Source organism: Urtica dioica, chromosome 7 (genome assembly GCF_054948205.1).
Source record: "Urtica dioica subsp. dioica isolate 48M chromosome 7, U.dioica_male_clone48M_v1_H2, whole genome shotgun sequence".
Classification (NCBI taxonomy): domain Eukaryota; kingdom Viridiplantae; phylum Streptophyta; class Magnoliopsida; order Rosales; family Urticaceae; genus Urtica; species Urtica dioica.
The window spans coordinates 1,590,965-1,613,815 of record NC_142762.1 but is presented as its reverse complement, the minus strand read 5'-3'; the positions used below and the strand labels follow the sequence as shown (position 1 = coordinate 1,613,815).

Genomic DNA, 22,851 nt, shown 5'->3' with positions numbered 1-22,851 from the left:
AACATGTAATGTATTACTTTCCATATTCATCATACGTACATTGTTTGTGAACTCCGACATGAATAAATGCGAATACACTAACTTGTCAGATCTTTGACGTCGTGACCCGTGATCAGAATCTTGCGTGGCTTGATAACATTGCTTCATAGTCCACGGATCGTAATGTTGGCTACCACCACCACCACTACCACCACTAACGTCTTGACTAGCTGGATAACCGCCAAAGTCACCACCATCTCCACCATCATCACCGTCGTTAGGACCACGTCAATCGTCTGGTGATCCATGCGAAGTGTGACCGACGTCTTCGCTCAAGACGGTGTCGACATCAACACCTTCCGTCCGGGCCTATGAGGCGACGTGTGGGTCGGGGTTCCGGTCTTCATCGTCGAGGTATACTGGGCGGATCCATTGTAGGAGTTCATCATTGTCGACGTTGTCGCCCATTACCTCCATTGATCTTTGGATCATATCCAACGGATCCTTCCTGTCGACGGCGTTGCTTTGGATATCTCGTAATTGTAGCTTCATGTTGTAGCTAAAAAAGACGAGTTCCTCAAGTCTCTTATACGCCAGTCGGTTTTGCTGCTTAGTGCAGACAAGTGTAAACATGCTCCAATTTTGCTCGCACGCCGATGATGATGCGGTTTGAGAAAGGATTCTCATCGCCAACTTTCTCAACGTGTGGGTTTGAATTCCAAACATCGCCCATCATTCTCCTGTATATGACACTATGATATGAACATCGTGAATAAGAAATAGTTCTTACCGAAAGCCATCTTCGTCATTCCCGCTACTGCGGATTTATTACCGAACATGCCTTTCGCGTCGCGGAATTATAGAAGTTCGTTCTCGATGTCGTCGCAGTCATCGTTCGGGAATAGCCGCTCAAACACTTGTGTAACCGCCATAAGATGCTCGGGTTCCTTGACGATCTCCGGATTGTATTGAAATTTTGGATTTAGGTAGTGAGCTACAAGATAAATAATCACAGATATAAATTAAAAATTATACAACGATGTTCACAAAGAATAAGTGAAATGAATAATACCTGTTTGGTGCAACATATGGTCTATTCCATCTCTCAACCGCAATGTCAACCACCCATTGCTTGTTTGGGATGCGTTCCAACTTCTTTTTCATTAAATCGAAGATGTGGTACAACAAGCCCATCGTCGGAACAACTTCTGTATCAACGAGACGCAGAGCAGAGTACAAAGGCTCGAACACCTTGCACACGCTATCAATATGGAGCCAAAAGTTATTGTCCAATATTTTTTACTCCACAAACTGCCCAGCTGCAGTTTGATGGAAGGAACATCAGTCTCACCAATCCGACGTGAACATCTTTTTCAACCCCGGTCGACTGCTCTTGAGACTCGTTAGGGCTAAGTAGTTCGTGGCGAATCTCGTCGGACCGGGATGGATTAGCTCTCCTTGTCCTTCTTCTCGCATCGTCGAGAGGAAAACCCCGTGATTGTAGATGAACTTCGTGATATCTCTACAATCTTTAACAGCCTCGGCGACAGTCGCTCGTTTTCCCACGTCCTCGAGCATCAATTCTATACAATGTGCGGTGCACGGAGTCCAGTACAGATTATATCCACTATCTGGCCGTAAATGAGGTGGTGGTGGTGAAATCCCGGAACCTCCACCAGGACCAGATCTCCAAGCATCCGGTTGTGTCTCTTGACGACTTCTTTTAAGAGCTTGCATCATATCACGTTCGTATTGTTGGTCGGGGTCAAGCTCTACGTGAGTCGGATCGAAGCGTCTGGCCAAGTGCTCGTCTATGGTGTCATCAAGGACGGCCTTGCTTTTCTTCTTTTGGAGATTCGCCGTTTGTAACGCTAACATCTCCTTGCGTACTTCTGAAGGAACACTCGGACATGACTTCACGTTTTTCTTCAGATCATTTCCACTTAAGTGTAATCCCCCCCCCCCCCCCCCCCCGGTAACGTGCCCACAATAATTGCACGTGAAGTGGTTCGGGTTTGTTGCACTTGGGGTGCAATGCTTACGAACTCCTTCCTCGCTCATCTTCGATATACCTGCATATTGAATTCAACATTTCAATTCAATTTCAACTTGTCAAAAAATTCTAATCAAACTACTTTCATTTCAATATGTCAACAAATTTCTTTCACCGTGACAATAAATTCAATTCAAATTACTTTCATTTCAATATGTCAACAAATTTCTTTCACCATGACAATAAATTCAATTCAAACTAATTTCAATTCAATATGGCAACAAATTTCTTTAAACATGTCAATAAATTTATTCAAACGAATTTCATTCCAATTCAACCTATTTCAATTCATACTCTAACTCTTTCATTTCAATTCAAACTAATTTCATTTCAATTCAAACTAATTTCATTTCAATTCAAACAATTTTAATTCAATTCAAATCATTTCCATCATACTCTAACTACTTTCATTTCAATATGTCACCAAATTTCTTTCACCATGTCAATAAATTCAATTCAAACTAATTTCATTTCAATTTCAAAACATAACAAATTCAAAGTCTAAATATTTCATTTCATTTCAACTCCAAACGTAAAAAATTTCTAGCATACATGATAAATTAATTTCAAAGTCTAAGAATTACAATTTCATATCAAAATCAAACTACATTAATTCAAATTCAACACAACATATATGGAAACAAATTCAAAACATAAGTATATGTAATATAAAATTTAAAAACATAACCTTACTTAAGAATACAGAAATAAGTTGATGGAAATCTGGATTTTTAGTCTTCGGAAAAAATGGAGGTTCGCCGGAAAAAATGGTGGTTCGCCGAAAAATAGTGGTTCTCCGGTAGTTCTCCAAAAAATCTGAAAAAATATATATGATAGATTGTCACATTACAAACAAAAATGTAATTTGATTAATTCAACCTCAAAGACTTTGGAACAACATTCATGAAGGAAATTTTATGAAAAAAAATCAATTTCTTCAGTCAAATCAAGATCCAACAATTCGAAAATAGTGATTACAAAGGAAATCGAATTTCCTGGATCTCCCCCGAAATTCCCCGACAAATTGTTGGATTTGAACGTCGGTGATCCGAAAAAAACGAAAGTCGCCGAAATTCCTCGCCCCGTCGCCGAAACCTGGTCGTCTTCTTCACTGCTACAACACACCAGACTTTCGTTTTTTTTTTTCCTTTTTCTCCGTCTTTCGGAAATATTCGGCGACAAAACATGATTTTTATACTGAAAGTGAAACAAAAACTACCGGTCGTTTTTTGGGCGAAACGACACGCCGTTTCCCAGAAATTCGCTCGGCATAAAACGATGAAACCACACCTTAGCCTATCGTCGGCCATTGACCCACCGGAAACGAATTTCCTGGCGAAAATCCGGGAAATTCGCCGGTATTTTTTTCTTTGGTTCATATGCGGCCATTGCCATGGTTTTCATCACGTTGTTTTTCCTCATCGGAAATTACGAGGCTGATTAGTGGAAGAAAGATCATGGATTGGCAATCTATTACCGAGCTAGTTTGGCCTAGTGCAAAATTAGAGAAATTGTCAAATTTGACACCAATTTCATAACATTTTCACACTTTCCACCAAAAGACTAATTTGACCCAAAATGCCACCTTCTATGTCAACAATGTTGACATCTATTTTTGCCCTTCACTATTAGATGTCAACATTGTTGACATAAATGTCAACATTGTTAACATATCTGTGGAATTTTGGGTCAAAGTCTTTTGATGGAAAGTGGAAAAATGTTATGAAATTGGTGGCAAATAGGACAATTTCTCGCAAAATTACAATCATGGACCCACATGGAGTTCACAAACGGACCCAGCCACTCGAACTAGAGGAGCCGCACAGATAGCCTCCGACCTAACAATGCCTCGACCGCTAGCCCAGGTCTCGACCGACGTCCATAGGTCCTGGCCAGCTTGGCCGACGTATGAGGTCCCGGCCTGAGAAGCCCCTGCCCACGAGGTCCCGACCAGCTTGTTTGGATCTCGACCAACGTCACAGTGTCCCGTCTTGCGAAGCCCCAACCCACGAGGTCTCGGCCTCGACCGACACTCCCCGAGCAGAAAAATGAGGTATTTTCCCTCATTCACACGCATCCCAATGCCTATAAATACCAGGTTAGACACACAAATCCAAGTAACGAATATTTGAGTACCAAAACGCTGCCTAAAGGTCTACTAAAGCTCGTTTCACTCGATTTTCTCTCAAAAACACTATAAACCTCATAGATAATCTTATCTCAACCCTCATAATGTTGAGCATCGGAGAGGTAATCAAAGACAATGCATCTAAATCCTTTTCGAGTTCATAAGTTCTTTGTCCGATTTCAGGTCTCCAACGGACAGGCAAATTCAACAACAACATAAAAAGACCCGAGCCTTCGGATTCAAGACATCTTTGGCTCGAGCACGATCACTTGGTTTGACTTTGGATAGAACCGCTCGCACCACTAAATCATTGTCCAAAAATCGACGACAACATTTTGGTAGTAGAAGGAAGGGACTTCCCTACTTGGCTGTCATGTTCCCTTTTCCACAACTTCTTCTTCTATTTCATATCAATCACATATCTTGACCATTAGTCAATTGTCCGCTGCATTCATGGTGGGAAACAACGTGATCACCCGAGAAACTAGCTCGAGGCACGACCAAAATGCTCAGGCAACGAGCTATAGGTACGACCTCCGTCACCTCGCCCATTAGGAATGTGGTGCACAACTCATGGGAACGAGGAACAACGTGATGACCAAGGCTCGCAACACTAAAGGGGAAAGCTTGGCCCACGTGGCAAGTTAATGTTGTTACTACGGTTTCAATTGTATGTTTTCTTTTCTTAGAGGAAATGGCGGCAAAAATACCCAATTTTTACGAGTTGTAACACTTATGTACCAATTCTTTAAAAGTGGTGGGAAAATTACCCAGAGTTCAAAATTTGTCCCTCCGTCACTTTTCCACTATTAAATTTGGATGTTGATACACATGTCAAAATCTCAAAATTTGAATAAAATTAAAATAATAAATTTTATCATGTTTAATTTATACTTTTTTAAAATGCTATCTCTCTCTAAACATAAAAGAAAAAAATTAATATGCACAAAGGTCTTAGTTGCGAAACTGTAAACCAACTTCTCAAGCCATCATGGGAAAGCTCTTGAAACTCATTATGGCTATGATCATGGAACTCATCAGAAGCGCTATCACGTCAGTGATCTACAGCTTGGAGACCGCCTTCTACTCGGGGTTGATCGCCTACACCCCGATCTCGGAGTTCACCATGGCCATCGCCCTATCGTGAGCCATTCTTGTGATTGCCGTGGGCCCTCACCATAGCCGGAGCATCCAGCCGTGTGCCCTCACCATCACTAAAGCGATCGTCTATGCCCCCTTCATCAACTGGATCGCTCAACTAAATTACTAGAAACGCGAATCGGCGTGAATTAGTTATCAGAGCCAGTGAGGAACAACGAATCGAGAGGAAGATCGGCTCTATGACTCTGAAGCAAAGCACCGAGGTCTGAAGATCCACCAGTGCCTCTGTAGATTCTCGTACCACTCGCCATGGCTGTTCAATTTCGCTAGGATCGATCTTTCTCTTATGTTCGTGCCATAGTTTTTGTTCCCAACTATATTAACAGAATCAAGTTTTTCTTTTATACTTTTTGTTAGATATAAAATTAGTGGATAAAAATTAAAGCTTATGATGGAAAACATTGGTGATGACGAAAATTGTGGGAACACCGACTGCTCACACCCATCGTTTGTAGTATTTCTAAGATTTGACTGAGGTGAAGACTCGTATGCTTCGTCACTACATTAACGAATGTATTAGTTGTCTCGTACTGAATAGGGTCTGATGTTGATGAGAAAGCATGTACTCCAGTAGCTACTATATCCTAAACATTATATCCAATTTATCTTCTGTTTCAAGAGAAATGCCCTCTTTGCGAAATTTTTCATAATTTGGGTATGCCTACAAGGAAATAAATATTATCGTAATACTTATTGGTTTAACATAATTTTTATTTATTTGTTATAGTGATACAAGCCTGTATTTTACTTTTCCACCACTCATCAGATGCATCAACCGTATTTTTTTTACTCACTCCAACCGCGACCAATTTTCTTTCCGATAAGTTGCTTCCATAGTTTCCAATGAACTTTTAGGGAATCCCATTTGTTCTTCAGTTGGACCGTTATGTATACTTTTTTAGTTTTATGATTAAATTTTTCTGCCAAATTCTCTCGTCTTGTTTTGAAAAAGTGTATTTCCGGACGATTTCCAGCGTCTACCTCTTTAATACATATGTCACAGAATAGATGAAGAGTGTCTTGATGCCATATCGCTTTTAGTCGCGACCCGCTACTATTATTTTCAGCCATCTATATATATGAAATACGGATACGTCATTTCACTAAGTAAAATGCGTGTATATAATATTGTGTATGAAATTTAAAAATATATCTGAATGGCTAAGGAAATAATATGAAAAAGAGAATAGTACATGTACAAATTTTAATATTAAAAAATGAATAATATATTAGATGTACACATTTACGTAGGAAGTGGATATATTGAATATATTATTAGTAGCTTCTGGAAAAAAAGAATGTAATATTATTAGTTGCCACTATTAGTATATCACCTACATTAGGCAATCGGGAAGAGGAAAAAATTTGGGAATCAACCAAAAAGTAACTAGCGTAGGCGATTATATTTATCTGTGACATGTTGATAATATTGTAATGAATATTCTAGAGGTATATTGAATATAGGGTTATATAGGTATATAGCCACACAGTTATATGAGAATTTGATTTTAGTCAACCTTCTGTTAATTTCATATTAATAGCCACAACAATCTATTTACTGTTGTCAATGGTGCCCATAAGAAGAGTTGTAGTCTTTATTTTGTACATTTGATGTGATAAAGTCTCACGAAGACTTTTGCTTGTAATTGCTTATTCATTAATAAAAAGTTGAAACGTTCATTCATTCTTCCTTGTCTGTTTGAAGCTTTATGATAAAACCTTAGTCTTTAGTCCATAAAAAAACTTAACAACTTACGAAGAGACAAATGTAGATTTGCATGAACAAACTCTTCGTAGTTTGCTTAAAACGATATATTCGCAATCTAAGGGTCAAATGACTATTGACCTCAGTACGATTGTTAGGAGAATCTTTGATGTCTGGTTATGGGGCATTGAGAGTTGGAGACTCTATAGTTCTTCTAGGTATCTTCCAAATGTACTGAATTGACCAGTGCACTTCTAGAGACAAGATAAAAACAAACCATTTAACCTCTTATGTCTCGAAGTCACTACGCATGAATTGCATCATGCTTACCTTAATCCTGAAATAAGACATGCAATTTCACAGCTTACGTATTCTCATTTGAGAAAGTCAGAGTTCAGACTCACTATGTGATTCTGAACATGGCCTATTGGTGAAATACTAAGTTGTGAAGATGTCATGAGTAACTTTGTGAAGTTCTCATAGATATGGAATTCATGTACACGATTGCTGAAATGCAATGTATATCACATCATGCCTTGTTCCTTGGAATGTGAATAAATGAACTGGCCAGTGTCCAAATTGAGTCTTGACTCTTTTGGATGAAACAATGTGACTTGTTAGCTCATCGTCAATACATTGTTTCTAACTTATTCACAAGCGACAAAAGGAGTTGAGGAAATAAATGCTAGAAGGGTAAAATTGTAATTTTGTAAATCCCGACTAGCTGATGATATTCATGAAGGGTAAACATAGATAATATTCAGTGGATCCACTCATCATAACTAGGTTGAATTCTTGAGTAGAAAATAAATTCATTTGAACTGAGAGATTTTCAGTGTCAACTCTTTAGTGGAGTCAGTTGACATTAAGCTAAACTTAGAAAAGGTTTGTGAACTTTTGGGTCCAAGTATTTAGCTCAAGCTTTGTTCATTTGGATCCATGAGGTCACTGTCACAAATCATATCGAGTAGGAATAGTTAAACTAGAAGCTAAGTCAAAACAAGAACGAGTAAGTTTTACGAAAATTGTCAAAAGGGTATTTTTATCTTTTTGGACATGGGATGAAATGAATGTCAATAAATTTTTTTGACATGGTCATTTGATGACTTGCATCCACTCGGCCAAGTTAGTTTGTTTGGGCCTTGTGGATTAATTTCATTTCATAGAATTTTACTTGAAAATTCTTAATGGGCTTTTCTTATGTTGTCATGAACAAGTAAAAAAAAATCTAGAAAGCCTTTCTAGAAGCCTTTTGGCCGTCCAACCCAAGGGAAATGAAGACAAAAATTCGTGCAGCCCTAGTGTGAAAGAGAGATTATTTTGTGCATGTATGAAGATACTTGCCAAAAGAAAAAGAGGAAACAAATTTCCTCTACGAGGAAAGAGGGAAATCGGCCAAGCAAGACAAGGGAGCAAAAGAGGAAACAAATCCAAGTCTTCTAGAAGCTCCCTTGGCCGCCCAAATGAGGAAGAGAAATAAGGCAATTTTGCTCATGAATATGTGATATTCTATAGAAGATGAAACTACATTATTGAAGGTAATCCCTCCCCTATACATAGAGGCCTTATTCTTCTCATTTCAATTCATCCCAAGTTTTAGAGATTGAGAGCTTCTCTCTCTAACTTGGCCGCCCATCCTCTCTCTCTCTAGTTTTCTTTCGTTTTTGTTTTGGCACCTAGGTCCTCATTTGACCTAACGTTTTTAGCTCTTCGACTTTGAGACTTGTTCTCGAGCCGTCGTGTTTAAAAGTGCCCATTCACTAATTCCTTTTCTCTCGAGTGATTCTTGTGATAGAAACTGTCGTGGTTGCTCGTGTTGCCGAGGAAAGAAGAGAGACGTGCTGCGAGGGGAGACGAACGTTGCAACTTTCCAAAAGCTTCTCAACATTCAAGCTTCTAAAAAGGTTAGTAAATTTATTACGCTCATTTGTAGTTTTTATTTACATGTACTTGCTCTTTGTCTAGATTAGTAAAATCGTTTTACTTGTTTTAAAGAATTTTTTTAAATTCCGCCGCTTGCTCGAAGCGTTAAACTTTTTCTTAACCATAGATCAATTCCAACATTTACAACATGTTAAAAGACTTGAATGACCTCAAATAATTCCCGCCCATTTTCACCCCAAAATTAAAAAAAAATCGTGCATTAATTAGAATCCAGTCAAATCCCGCCCAAAATTTTCAACCCATTAATTAAAAAGGAAAAAAAATTAATCGGCCATAACTACATCACGCAAATTGAGGGATACAATTAACACGGGATATCAAACCATCTGACCAAAACCAAATCTTCATGCAGCAAAAAAAAAACCCCTCTAGCTCTAACGAAAACCCTAAGATGAGAGGTGAGTCTCGGTGTCGGAGCGGCGATGCTCCAGCGATGAAGGACTCTCTGTCGTCTGTAAAGAAGAAGAATTTGGAAAGAACCCAAATATTTTACGGAAAGAAGAATTGGGAAAGAAGAACCCAAATGTTTTATTTTTTATGAATGAAGATCCTTCATTTTTTTTCTCTCTTCTCCTTCTTCTTCTTTTTTTTTTCATCGGAATTGCTGGTGGTTTTGAGTGTATGAGATCTGTTTCAGTGATTGTGAATTTGCTGAGATTTTGGTTCTGGTGAATTCTTATTCGGTATTGTAAATATAACATTGATTTACAGTTAATACCAATTGTTTTATCGTAAAATGCATTGTAAATACAAAGATGATTTACAGTATATTCGTGTAAATAAACTGAAAACAATTCTGGAAATATTTTGGACGTTCTAAAATTATGAAAACAAATAATATCAATAAATGAATAATATTTTTACAGATTTTATCCATAATAAATTGCCACGAAAATAGAAACTTATTAGTTAAAGTGAACGCTGAAAATTTCCAAATACACGTTAACAATCTTTCCAAATCGGTTAGATTCAAAATTAAAAAAAAAATGCCTAATTCAATTAGCACGGTGTAATAAATAAGGGCAAATGTGTAAAACTAATTCAATTAATAAGATGCCACGTAAGCAAGATGGCTATTTACTTGAAATTAACGAAATGTTACCTAAAATCAAATTGCTAGTTTTTAAGATGGCTACGTAGCCAATTATTTGTTGAATATATTATTATTAGTTAATAGTATAGGACTTCTGATACTTTTTTTTGGGTGGAGAAAGATGAACCTAAAGAGAGCAATTGGGAAGAGAATGATAAATAACTATTGAATTGAGAATTGACAAAAAATAAGTACTTGCTGCAGAGGTATCTGATAACCTAAACATTTGATAATATTATATTGAAAAATTGAAAAAAATATCAACATGGCAAGAAGAAGAGCTGATTAAATAAATTATTTCTACAAAAACACAGAGCTTATTTTCTTCTCAGCTCAACTTTCAAACTCTCTCATCCCAAAAAACTCTAATAACCCTTATATTTTTTCTGCTAAAAAAATAAAACAATACACAACCTTCATCTTCTTCTTGCCTAATGATTCATCACCGAAAAATGCGATCAGTTCAAGAGAGAGACCCAAGCCCTCAACCAGTGAAAGAAAATAAAAACTTAAAAAATCGATTAACGTCCCTTCACTCGTTGTCAACTCGTTAGTTACAAAATTTTAAATTTTCTTTATATTCCTTGTATTCACTTATCCTCATCTATATAGAATATTAAGAGTTTATGACTAGTTGGTTATGTTTAAGACTATTCAAATACAATACAGGAGGAAAAAAAATAGAGAAAGCAATGAAGAAAAATACCTCTTGGTTGATCATGCCAAGCTCTTTTTTTAAACGACGAGAAGATGATTTTTGAGCTGTATACTTGGTTTTGATTTTTTTTTTTTTTTTTTTTTTTTGAAGTTTTTACAGAGATAAAATAGGAGATCATGCTTCCCAAGTTCTAAAAACGTGGAGATAATAGTTAGAAATATTCAAAGTTTATTATAAGGCTATATTGGTAATTTACTTGTTCAACAAAATAAGCTTTTACAAAAACTAGGGGCCGTTTGGTTTAGTTTTCTAAACTCGTTTTCTGTTTTTAAATTCTGTTTTATGATTCTAATTTTTAAATTTAAAAAACAGACTTAGAATTACGTTTTAGAATATTTTAAATGTTGTTTGGTTATGTTTTCCATTCAATTGTATAGAGATAAAATAGAAAACAATTTTTCATTGTTTTCTGTTTTCTAAACAAATTTCAAAGAAAACAGAAACATGATTCTAAATCTGTTTTCTGAATTTATAACCAAACAGTTTTTCTAAAACTGTTTTCTAGAATTTGGAATCAGAAAACAGGAACAGAAAACATAACCAAACGACCTCTACGTTTTTCCTGCTATTCAATTCTACGTTATATCTCGTAAAAATGCATTTTAGTTTTTCCATGAAATTGTTTTACCAAATGCCAATGGCAGTTACAAGTTACAAAAAGAAAGCTAAAAGCGGGGTCTAAAAGAACTCCTAAACGCAAACAATGGCATCGTTTGGCATAGCTTTGTTTTAAAAAAAAAAACGCTTATAGATTCTGTTTTTGGAAAACACTTTTTTTTTTAAAAACTGACAGGTGTTTGGTAAACTGTTTATAAAACAGTTGTTACTGGTAACAAAAGCTGATTTTGCGTTTGGTAAAATAAATATATTATAGTAAAAAGACTAAAATATATATAAAATAAATATTTAACAGTGCTATGGATAATCACGTGAGGATATTAAAGTAATTTTATATCAAATACAAGAACGCTTTTTCTAAAAGCTAAGATTCCTAACTTTTGTGACTCATGTACAATTTTTAAAATCGTTTTTGAAATTTTTTCTAAAAACTGTTTTACCAAACAAACAGTAAGATTGCAGTTTGGTTTTTGCTAACAGCAAAAAATAGGCTTAAAAAAGCTGTGCCAAACACGCCCATTATGTATCAAAAATTTCTCCACCCAATTTTTACTTATATTTTTTTTCCTAATTATATATTAATTTTGGTGGTAAATTTTGTCTAAACTACCAATTTAATCCAATCTTGTCCAAATCCCTTCTCCAAAATGATTAAACAGAAAAGCCAAATCAGAGTTGGGGCCGGGCCTGTAAGTTGAACTGGGCCGGTTCTTTAGGGCAACAGTGTCTCTCGGGTGTGTATATATATAGATATCCTCTGCTCGTCTCGATCACCAGAATCCTTGCACTTGTTTTGTTTCAGTTTAGTGTTCAGTTTGAAAGAGAAAAATCGAGAATGATGAAACGTTTGATATGCCAAAACGATGCGCCAACCTGGTTGGTGCCGTGAGTCGGCTTTCCACACGAGATTTCTGACTCTCTCTTTCTCTTTCTCTACAATTGTCTTTTCCTTTTCTTTGATGCTTCACCATCCCAACATACATATTTGACGACTAACTGATGAATCCAGTAGCTACGCTGTCGATAAATTGCTTACGAGAAAAAGAAAGACAAGTAATGAATCAATTTTATATTTTCCCTAACGTCAGAATTGATCATTTTGGAAATGGAATGTGATTATAATAAAAAAAATTAAAAAAAAAACTGAATATAAATGTCTTAAAAGAGGCTTAAACGTCCCCCCAAGCAAAAGGGCTGAAAAAGAAATACGTTGGTACCTGAGACGGAGCGGGAAAACGAAACAGTTTCAAATTTGAAAAGTGAAAGCGGTTAACCTTTAATAATTCAAATACGATAAGCAGATGAGAGAGAGAGAGAAAGCGGAAATGGAAATGGAAATTGAATTGAAGGGAAAGAAGAGGAGAGAGCTCCAAGCTCTGTGCAAGCGAAATGGGATCCCCGCCAATTTAACAAACCTCGAAATGGCTCACCGTCTCTCTCATCGTCTCCAGGTTCGTCCCTTCTTTGTTCGTCACTGCTTACCAACGCGTAATTTGCCCAAACCTATTGAACAGAAAAAAAAGGAGGAGGAAGAAGAAGAAGCGAATTGTAAGAAAGTGAAGAAAGTGGTGAAGTTCAGGCCCGAAACACAAACATTCACGTACGAAGCGCAGTCGGAGGAGTGTCTGAAGAGAAGAAGGCGCGATGGTGTGACGAGAAAGCAACCAACTCCAAGCGTTGCTGGTCTTAGGCGATCCGCTCGTCTCAACAACACTCTATCTGTTGACAGTGAAAACATAGATGGAGGTCCAACAACTTACTCAAAAATGGACATGGACGAGGACGAAAATACCAATGCTGTTGCACCTCTTTCCCAAGGTCTTCTATTCTATTCCTTTCATAAATATGTTTGCCCTTTCAAACACCCTTCCTAATCATGTCATAGAAGCAGATGTGGATACAAGTGAGGAAATTGGCGAGAAAGGAGGAGCAGAGTGTGATACTCTTAGTGCCTCAGATAAGATTGGGTCTGATGATAATGAATTTTCTGGTGTGGTAGATGATGTGGTAAAAGTGGAAGATGGATCATACAATTCAGAAATGAAGAAGGATGATCAGTGGTCGGAGGATAAAGCTGATGTGGCGAAAGTGGGTTTAGATTATGATGATCAAGTTGGAAATGATGCGACTCGCGGTAGCAAAGAAAATTATGTGAAACTGTCTTCACAAGCCAAGTTCTCGCTTGATATCTCTTCAAAAAGTCATGAATCTTATATAGGAGTTTTTTCCCCATTGAACGGTTCTTCACCTCTTGGTTAGTATCTTTCATAATAGAATTTGATCTATAATTTCTCTGTCAAAATAATTGTTTAGAAAAGATCTATAATTGTCAAAATATTGGCAAATCTAACAAATTTTTCCCGTCCATAAAAACGCAGGGGATAGGTGTGGCTCTCTCAATGTTAGAGAAGATGTAACAGGTACAAAGGAAAATTGGTCATTTAAAAAACATACTTTATTGCAGCCGGAGAGTTAGTTAGAGAAGATCAAGAATTACAAACTTGCTCTTGGTTTATCAATGTATCCCAGGGGACGTTGCTGGCAATGGCGAAACAAATTCCTGCAAAGTTAGTTCTGATGTATCAGATGCAACAAATGGACCACTCAAGGAACAAAATTCATTGTCTGTCGAAGAGTGTAATAATAAATGTCAGGGTACAGTAGATGGTGTGGCTTTTGAAATCGATTATTATTTATGAGGTGGTGGAATCGAGACTGATGCTGAAAGAACTAAAACTAACCAACTTCTTAATTTTAATCCCCCAGATGCAAAATCTGTCAGGAGTGAAGATGATGTACATGAAGCTGAATTAATTGTACCATTACCAGGTTATTGAAGTGCAAATTTTCATTACAAGTTAATGACGTTATGTAGTTGGTGTGAATTAAAATGTGCTATTTGATTCCATGGTAAATCTCATATTTTTAATACAGATAATAGTTTCTCTGGACTTTATGCTCACTCTGTGGAGGTCAACAATTGGGAAATGAATACGAGTTTACTAGATGGCGGAGAAGGCGATGTCAAAATACAACACAAACTTGATGTAGAAGCAAGCGTGGGCCGGTACGCTGAGGAGAATGTAAATATGGACGAAGATGTTGAGGATAAAGAAATGATGAATCAATATGAGCATCTTAATTGTGAAGGATGTGACATTGAAATTCAACACAAACTCTTTGTGGAAAATTCGAAGATGGATGAAGATGTTGAGCAAGGCCTTGAAAGGAAGGTGGTCAATGAGCCAGCTGTAGAGATGAATGGAGATGATGAGGTAGACCTTGAAAGACAGGTCAATGAGCATGAGCATTACGTCGAGCCAGCTGTTGATCTGATTCCAGATTCTAGAGAATATTCCACTAAAAGTCCTGAAGCATATACAAGAATTTGCTCTCCATTCGGTTAGTCTTTCAGAAGAGAGTTTGATATTTTATTTCCATGTTAAATTTCAATGTTTGAATAAATTGTTGATATGAGATCTTCATTATTCATATTTTTGGGAAATTTTACAAATTTGGCTGCCTCCACAAAAATGTAGGGGATATGTATCGTTCTCCAAATGTCAGAGAAGAGATTAAGGGTACAAACGAAACAGGGTCATCTGAAAAAGGTACTTTGTTGCAGGTTTAGAGCTAATTAGAAGATCAATAATTATCATCAATGTATCTCAGGGAACAGCGTTGCCAGAAGTGATACATTATAGATGATTTGGCATTTGAAAAGTTCATTTTTTTACTTTGATATCTTTTATGTGGTGGGGCAATTGAGAGTGATGTTGAAAGAACCAAAACTCACCAAGTTCTTCTTTTTCAAATCACCAGATGCAAAATCTGTCAGAAGTGATGGTGATTTACAGGAATTTGCTACGCTTAGTGATACATGTGTCTGTACTCTGATGGGGAAAAACATTAATGCTGAGGGCTGTATATCATTACCAGGTTATTTGAGAGCAATTTTTCAATACCAGTTACTAACTTCATGTGAATTAAACCATGCAATTTTAAAATGTTATTCATCGGTAAGTAAATATTATAAGCATTACGTTCTGGTAAATCTTATATTTTTTTTTATGCAGATGATGGTGTCTCTGAGCTTCTGATTTCTTCTGAAGAGGTCACCTCTTTTGAAATGAATATGAATTCACAAGACGGTAAAGAAAGTGACGTTAAAATTCAACACCAACTTGTTGTGGCAGCAATCGAAGGAAGGGATGCTGAGGAAAATGTAATGATGAATGAAGATGTTGAGGTAGCCCTTGAGAGGCAGGTCAATGGGGTTGCTGGGCCATTTGTTTCAGAAAATGGTGAATCTGACATTGAAACACAAAATGATGTAGAGTGGAATGTAGATGTTGACTTTGGTCCTGCAAGGGAGGTTAATGAGCAATGGCATCACATTGGGCCAATTGCGGAAGCAGCAAGCTTAGGAAGGGACGCTGAGGAAACCACAATGATAAGTGAAGATTTTGAGGCAGGCCTTGAAAGGGAGGTCGATAAAGCAGTTGTGTCACAAGGTGTTGTAGAAAGCGAACTCGTTGTGAAAGAAGCAAGCCGAGGAAGGGACACCAAGGAAAAGTTAAAGATGGACGCTGAGCAGGACGGCGTTTCTGCAATAATTGAAGAGTGTATGAAGTGTGAGACTTGTATAAATGAATTTATGGAGTCGGGTCCGCTGTGCAGAAATAGTGCAACAGAGCTTAGCAGCATTGCGAAGCCTGCGGGCAGTGGAGCAATAGATGTTGGATCTGGCTCAGTGCTTTCGAATCAAACAGATTTAGGTGATGGAATGTCAAAGCAGGAACGTGTTGTTGCTTCTCTTGACTCTACTGAGAATAATGACAGTTTATCTGAGGCTTCTGCAAAGTGCACTGAGATGTGCAAGGGCAGTGGTGTATGGAAAGATATGGTGGGGACGATCACTTTGGATGCTTACGCTACTTCAGGTACACTTGCATGTGAAAGTGGAGGATCAGCAGACAAAGTTGTAAGCCAACAAGAATCTGTTGCATTTGAGAAATCTGGAGGTTATAGTGAGAGCAACGGAGAAAATGTTGATGCTTTGGGTGAGCCAATGCTAGACTGTGGGGCTGATGATGAAAGTCGAGCTGTTTCGACAATGAATGATAACATTGGTGCAACAATGGAGGAGATATTGGATGTCGCTTTAGATGAGTCGGTGCCACCTTGTACAAACCAGGAGGGTGTTGGTCATGAGAATAAATACAATATCAGCAATGTTGAAGGTTTCCAGTCTGCAGGTAAGAAATGTAAATTTGTTGAGGTTAACAACAAGTTGGGTGGGCTAACTAATTGGTGTTATGCTTCAGATGCGCGAATGAAGTTTGAGTTTGTTCAAACGAGGGCTACAATGGAGAGTGTCAACGAATCTGCTGAAATTTTAAGCAAGAAACAAGGCAATCATCTCCACAAAGTACATGACATGAAAGAGAACCCGCCCAGCGCCAAATTCAGCGTTTCAGCCTTTAGAAATTCCGCAGACAGACGACCGCTAAAAGATCTACAAAAGAATTAGCAATCAATTGAATATATTTTATGTTTGTGAATGTGAGATTCTGTACTTCACTTGAGGAAACTGCCTGGACCACCCAGCCCAAGGATGTCTCATGAAGATCTGAGATGTTGACCATAACTCGTGACACTGTTTTTAGGCTTGGGAAACTCTTAATTTTGTTTTTCCCCCTTGAATGTATTTTATCTGGTGTGAATAAGTTTGCTTTTTTAGGAACCTATAAACCAAGTGTTGAAGATATGAAATTATGAAGTTTTTATTGTACTGGAGGCTTGAGACGCAGCAGGAGTATTGACCTATTATCTTGCAAAAAAAGATAACTCGTAACCCAAGTCATCTCCAAACTAGTTTCTCTATAAGATATATCTACATAATACAAGGCGTATACATTAAGCCATATTTGTACTCAATGTGGTAGCGTTGAAACAAAGGCATTCAGAACAGACATAGATTTCGGCTTATTTCTTGTTCAAAAATACAAAAATACTTGCTACACAGAGCGAGAAGGAGAGCAATAAATATTGTGCGCTGACCAATGTTGTAACCTCCAAATACAGTACAGTTTAGTTGACATTTACGTGTCTCCTTCCCTTGACATAAAAGGCAAGGGTTATGATAGATAACACTCTGTGAATTTGGAATAAATTTGCTGCTTCTCTCTCTCTCGGGAATTGAGATTACAAAAACCTGAACACAATCCAGTTTACAACACACGAATTCCACGTATAATATAATAATAAAGAATAAATATAAGAAAACTTTGCAAAAACAAATTTTCAATGTGTGAGACCCCAGGTCCTGTGTATCTACACTCACTAACCCGAATTCCAGTGCTCATCTTCTTTCCAACAAATGCGCACTAGTCACAGTCCAACATGCAAGGCTCGAGAACAATGCCTCCCTTGGCCACGAAGGGGTTGATTCTGACCCACAAAAGCGAGAAGATGGAGGCCAGAAGGATGGTCCACACAATGAGGATGGTTGGAATCTTGTCCTGCCGACCCAGGAAACCTTTGAGGAACGGGTACAGATGCACGATCACCCAAATCGCAAAGAAGAGCCGACCGAAGAGCGGGCCCCACGAATCGTAGCCGTTGCTGATGGCGTCCGAAATCCCGACCACAACTCCGATGGTGTTGATCACAAACAAGGTCAACGGGGGCGCCAGCAGCGCCGTCCACTTGAAGAGGTAGAGCTCCGAGAAGTCTCCATCGTCGGCCGCTTTGGACGTGACCGTGAAGTTGGTGTTCACTCCGGCCAAGACCTTGAGAAGACCCTGGAAGAGAGCAAAGAGGTGAGACGAGACTCCTCCGATCACCCAAAACTGCTCGTTCCTCCACCAGTCGTGGATGCCCACCCCTCCCCACTGCATCTCCAGAATGCCCGTAACCGCGATCGACATAAACAGCGCCATGAAAAGGATGCTCGCGTAGTTGCTAATCTGTGACGATGCAAAAAGGATGCGTTAGATCATCCACATATCCCATCAGGCCAGAAAGAAGCAAAAACGTACCTCGGGCACAATGAATTTGCCGGTTACAAGACAGATTGCGGGCAATGTGCAGTAAGCGAGCAACGGAAGGGAGGTGATAGGGTAGACCACAGAGTTTATGTACGAAAAGCGCTCCAACCATTTGAGGCCACAGCCGTAGCCGTACCATATCGGGCAATGCCTGCTCAGCAATATCTCGACAGATCCGAGAGCCCATCGCAGCACTTGGTGCAGACGATCTGACAGATTGATCGGGGCCGAACCCTTAAACGCAGGCCTTTTGGGTATGCAATACACTGATCGCCACCCGTGGCAGTGCATCTTGAACCCAGTCAAAATATCCTCTGTGACGGACCCGTAAATCCACCCAACCTGGAATGCAATTCGAGTTTAGAGAGAGAGAGAGAGAGAAATTAATTTGAATCACGTCGCGTTGTGCGTACCTCTTTTCCCCATTCTGTTTTGTCCTCGTATCCACAGCTAATTACGTGAATGGCTTCTTTCAAGAGTGATGCAGAAGATGCACCTTTGGGAACACCTCCATCTTCCATAAGTGTCGATGTGATAAACACTGGCGATTGACCAAATTTCTTCTCGAATTTGGTTTGGGACATCAGGGTTGACTTTTCATTGTCTATTCCTGAAATGGAAGATCAAACAAAACATTAGACTAACACTATATGGACCAATAAAACACTAACGTATGGGTTTTTCAGCTGAAGTGCTTCACAAACAAAGAAAGCTCAACAGTCTATTCAGTTTTAAACTCATTTCAAATATAGAGCAGTTTGGTCTGTAAATTATGTTGACTCTCACATTGCTTAGTATGTGGGTTTATAACACCCCCTAGTTGATTGTCAAAATTTGCAGTTTTAGAATGTCAGTATATGTATAATCTTAAGTGAAAGCTAGTCAGAAAATATTTACCTTCTATACCCTCCTCGATATTCTCAAGGGGATGGATGTGCTTGGTATCATCCACATTTTTGTGCATCTTTTTATCTTCCTTTGTTTTCTTTTTCTTCTTAGAGCCGCAGCAGAGGCCGCAGCACCACTTGGGCCAACAGTTACAGGTCCGTCTCGGGGCTTTCTTCTTCTGCGGAGCATCGTATCCATAAAGTGCCTGCCTTCTGAACACACACCCAGTTCCGACGTATATCGGTCCTTGAATCCCGTCCAGACCTTTCATGTTGATCTGAACCCATTTATTTATACAGAGGAACGAATGTCAGATCTCCAGTGCCCTCGAGACAAGAGAGAAATATATCTATCACAAAGACAAAGGCGCTTACATCAAAGAAGACAACGTTGCGATTTGAGTATCTGTCATTTCGGTCAATTCCGTCGAATCTTTGGGGGAATTGGACGTAACAGATCTTCTTTCCAGACGTGGGGTCCATCATGAAGCACATGGCCTCGCGAAGCGCCTTGCTGTTGTTTATGTAGTGATCACAATCGACATTGAGCATGTACGGTGCGTTGGATATGATTGCTGACACTCGCATCTTCAAACCGATCAGAGTAACATTGTCAGCCAACTATTGGGTGTGAAACCCCATGATGGTCGGTGCAAGAGAAACATACCAGAGAGTTCATGGCACCGGCTTTTTTGTGGTGATCGAAACCTGGCCTCTTCTCACGAGAGACGTAAACCAAACGCGGCAAATCGTTTCCATCAAGATCACGCACACCGTTGTGACCGAGGAAAACCTGTATGAAAACAAACATATGTTTTTAAGAAATCTGCCAGCAGCACTATGTACAATGAAGCAAAGAGATAACGAGTAATCAACCTGGATCATGCCTGGGTGATCTCTGACATTGTTGCCGGGCCACGGAGTTCCATCTTGCATTGTCCAGCCCTCGTCTGGGACCTTGGTCGCCGTGGCAACCAACCCATTAATCCGAACTTTAAACTCCTCGTATTCTCTCTGCAACAATGTGGTGATGAGTTGATAATAGTTTGGTCCGGTACCGATAAGACAAGAGAGCGAGAACGAACCTTCATGGCGCGGCGCTCCCTAACAAACGTGGGGTCCACTTTGTCCTTGAGGTAGTCAACCTTCTGAGCGAAGTACCACTCGGGGGCTCGTGGTTCGAGTTTGTATTTCTTGGCGAAAGGGACCCATTTCCTGGCAAACTCGGAGGTCTCGGAGAGGGCTTCGAAAGTGAGCATGGCAGCGCCGTCGTCGGAGACGTAGCAGGCGACCTTGTCGACGGGGTAATCCACGGCGAGGATGGAGAGGACGGTGTTTGCGGTGATGAGCGGAGGCTCTTTCATGGGATCCACGGTGCTGACAAAGACGTCGACGCTGGCGAGCTCAGAGGGCTTGCCGTCTTTCTCGTACCTGGGGAAGAAGCAGCGGAGGAAGCAGCGGAGTCAGAAGGGAAGAGAGAGAGAATGAGGGAGACAGAGAGCACAGAAGAGACCTGAGCGAGAGGCGGTCGAGATAGGTCTCGCGGACGATGGGGCACCACTTGGGGAACTGGTCGAGCACCCAGGAGGCGGCGAACCAGATCTCGCAGATGATGGAGGTGAGCCAGAGGCCGTAGGCGTCGTTGACGGGGTGGAGGATGCGGTAGTGGAAGAAGAGGCAGACGATGACGACGCGGAGGAGGATGACCATGCGGTAGGGGTTGATCTTGCTGGAGGAGATGGGCAGCTTGCGGGAGAGCGGCTGGCGGCCTTCGTCCATGCGGGGCATGTCGGGGTCGTCGGCGGGGGCGTGCTTGACGACCTGGAGGCGGTCGCTCTGCTTGCGGCGCCACTCGTCCATGCGGTCCTTCCAGGCCACGGATCCGTAGCCGTACACGGCGAGGTCCTTCTTGGGGTCCATGGGGCGCGCGGGGGCGTCGGCGTGGGGCATGGGGTGGACGCGGTTGGCGCCGCCGCGCGTGATGAAGGGCGGGATGATGAGCGCGTGCTTGTCGGAGGAGATCCCCTCGTCGTGGGATCCGTAGGTGAGGAGGGGCGTGGAGGTGTCGAAGGCGGCCACCGGGGCGGCGCGCTCGCCGCTGGGGTCCTCGTACGAGGGCAGCTCGTTGTGGAGGTCGTCCACGTCGTCCTCGTCGTCGTCGCCCTCCACGCGCGGGCTGCCCTTGAGCCTCTTGAACCGCGTCTTGCACTGCGGGCACGCCTGGTTCCCCTCGCGCCTCTCGTACTCGTAGCACGGCCGGCACACCGGGAACGCGCACTCGTTGCACGCCACGAACGCCTCCCCCTCCGCCGTCACCTCCACGTCATCCCCGCAGATCTGGCACCTCTCCCCTCCCGCCGACCCCTCGCACCTCGTCTCCTCCCCCGCCTCTATCAGCACGAACTCGTTCCTGTTGTGCGACCCCGCTATCAGCCTCCCTTTCGCCCCCATCTTCGATTCGATTCGATTCGATTCTCACACCACTCACTGACACTGATCACACCACCAGATCATCCTCAGATCTCTCTCTCCCTTCTGCTACTACTCTGTCTCTAATAAGAAGAAGAAAGAAGCAGCTGTGATGTGATGAAACTTGAAAGAAGAAGATTCAATTCAACGACCACACACTGACGCACCACCTACAATCACAATTCACAATATAGTAGTATACATACACTGCTGTTACACGCCTTATTTCTTTTTCTAATCCAATAAATAAATAAATAAATACCATGAATGAAGCAACTAGCAAGCATCATCAAAATCATTATGAGCTGTCATACAGGGCACTCTCGTCATTCTCTCACTGTCGGTGCTCTCTTCTCTTTTCTTTTCTTTTTTTAAATGCCCGCTCACGTGCGTCTCACGTGCTTTCCGACCGACACTCGCAGAATACGACGACAAAGCAAATTAAGAAGACTTTGAGGAGAGAGAGAGAGCGCAACAGATGATGAAATGACCTCTCAACCCAAGCAACGAATAATCACATACCACAAGCTTAGCATATCTCGTCTCTAACTATGTCTACCATTTTTTATTTTTTTTGTCAGCCCTCCGAGCAGCTAAAGACATAACATGGCATGGCAACCTAATTATGTCTTCTATAACATTCTGCATAAATGTCCTATAATTCAGTTCACTTGTTCAATTAAATTTGATATATGCAAGTAAATTGTAATTATATGGCGCGAGACTACATGTATGTAACAGAAACAGCACATGGGATGAGATGGATGAGAGACATTTACATTTTATATAATAATAACAATAAGAAAAATAAAATATTAGTAATATTATTATTAGAGAGAAGAAGTGGGGGGGTCATCTTTCTTTTGACGGTTAGGCTGTCCATTTGTTTTGTTTTGATTTGCTTTGGAGTCCACAAATCAGTCTGTTATTTTTTTGAATTTTTTTTTGGAACACCAATGATTGAGGTAGCATTAACTATTAAATTTTGAGTGGGCAATGCTAAACTATTTACTTTTTAACCATACTGCTGCCGACACCAACAAA

General features: G+C 40.2%; 2 protein-coding genes across 6 annotated transcripts; one reads left to right on the top strand and one right to left on the bottom strand.

Annotated features, from left to right (window-relative positions):
* The first annotated feature begins 12,568 nt into the window (after window positions 1-12,568).
* On the top strand, window positions 12,569-17,210 carry LOC149390089 (uncharacterized). Of its 5 annotated transcripts, none has more exons than XM_089621155.1 (11): window positions 12,569-12,850; window positions 12,914-13,217; window positions 13,399-13,653; window positions 13,778-13,819; window positions 13,929-14,066; window positions 14,166-14,228; window positions 14,334-14,801; window positions 14,939-15,010; window positions 15,222-15,338; window positions 15,476-16,657; window positions 16,727-17,210. In XM_089621155.1, exons 1-11 carry the CDS (start codon window positions 12,701-12,703, stop codon window positions 16,930-16,932), a joined length of 2,997 nt encoding a protein of 998 aa, XP_089477281.1. In that variant the 5' UTR covers window positions 12,569-12,700; the 3' UTR covers window positions 16,933-17,210. The 5 variants fall into 5 exon arrangements, with proteins under 5 accessions (XP_089477281.1, XP_089477278.1, XP_089477280.1 ...); XM_089621152.1 differs by having other exon boundaries at window positions 13,291-13,653; XM_089621154.1 differs by having other exon boundaries at window positions 13,285-13,653; window positions 13,929-14,048.
* A 153-nt stretch (window positions 17,211-17,363) lies between these two features.
* On the bottom strand, window positions 17,364-22,236 carry LOC149390088 (cellulose synthase A catalytic subunit 2 [UDP-forming]-like). Its single transcript, XM_089621150.1, has 9 exons — window positions 20,852-22,236; window positions 20,424-20,769; window positions 20,215-20,352; window positions 20,006-20,131; window positions 19,714-19,926; window positions 19,349-19,616; window positions 18,865-19,061; window positions 18,443-18,793; window positions 17,364-18,370 (listed from the first exon to the last, which is right to left on the bottom strand). The coding sequence occupies exons 1-9, from the start codon at window positions 21,787-21,789 to the stop codon at window positions 17,789-17,791; spliced, it is 3,159 nt and encodes a 1,052-aa protein (XP_089477276.1). The 5' UTR covers window positions 21,790-22,236; the 3' UTR covers window positions 17,364-17,788.
* Window positions 22,237-22,851: the final 615 nt, after the last annotated feature.

Coding starts and splice junctions, on each gene's coding strand:
- LOC149390089 (XM_089621151.1), top strand. CDS start 12,701: ATGAGAGAGAGAGAGAAAGCGGAAATGGAAATGGAAATTGAATTGAAG. Junction 14,229..14,333: donor ATTAATTGTACCATTACCAG/GTTATTGAAGTG, acceptor TTTTTAATACAG/ATAATAGTTTCTCTGGACTT. Junction 16,658..16,726: donor TGAAGGTTTCCAGTCTGCAG/GTAAGAAATGTA, acceptor GTTATGCTTCAG/ATGCGCGAATGAAGTTTGAG.
- LOC149390088 (XM_089621150.1), bottom strand. CDS start 21,789: ATGGGGGCGAAAGGGAGGCTGATAGCGGGGTCGCACAACAGGAACGAG. Junction 18,794..18,864: donor AAACAGAATGGGGAAAAGAG/GTACGCACAACG, acceptor ATTGCATTCCAG/GTTGGGTGGATTTACGGGTC. Junction 18,371..18,442: donor GCAAATTCATTGTGCCCGAG/GTACGTTTTTGC, acceptor GCATCGTCACAG/ATTAGCAACTACGCGAGCAT.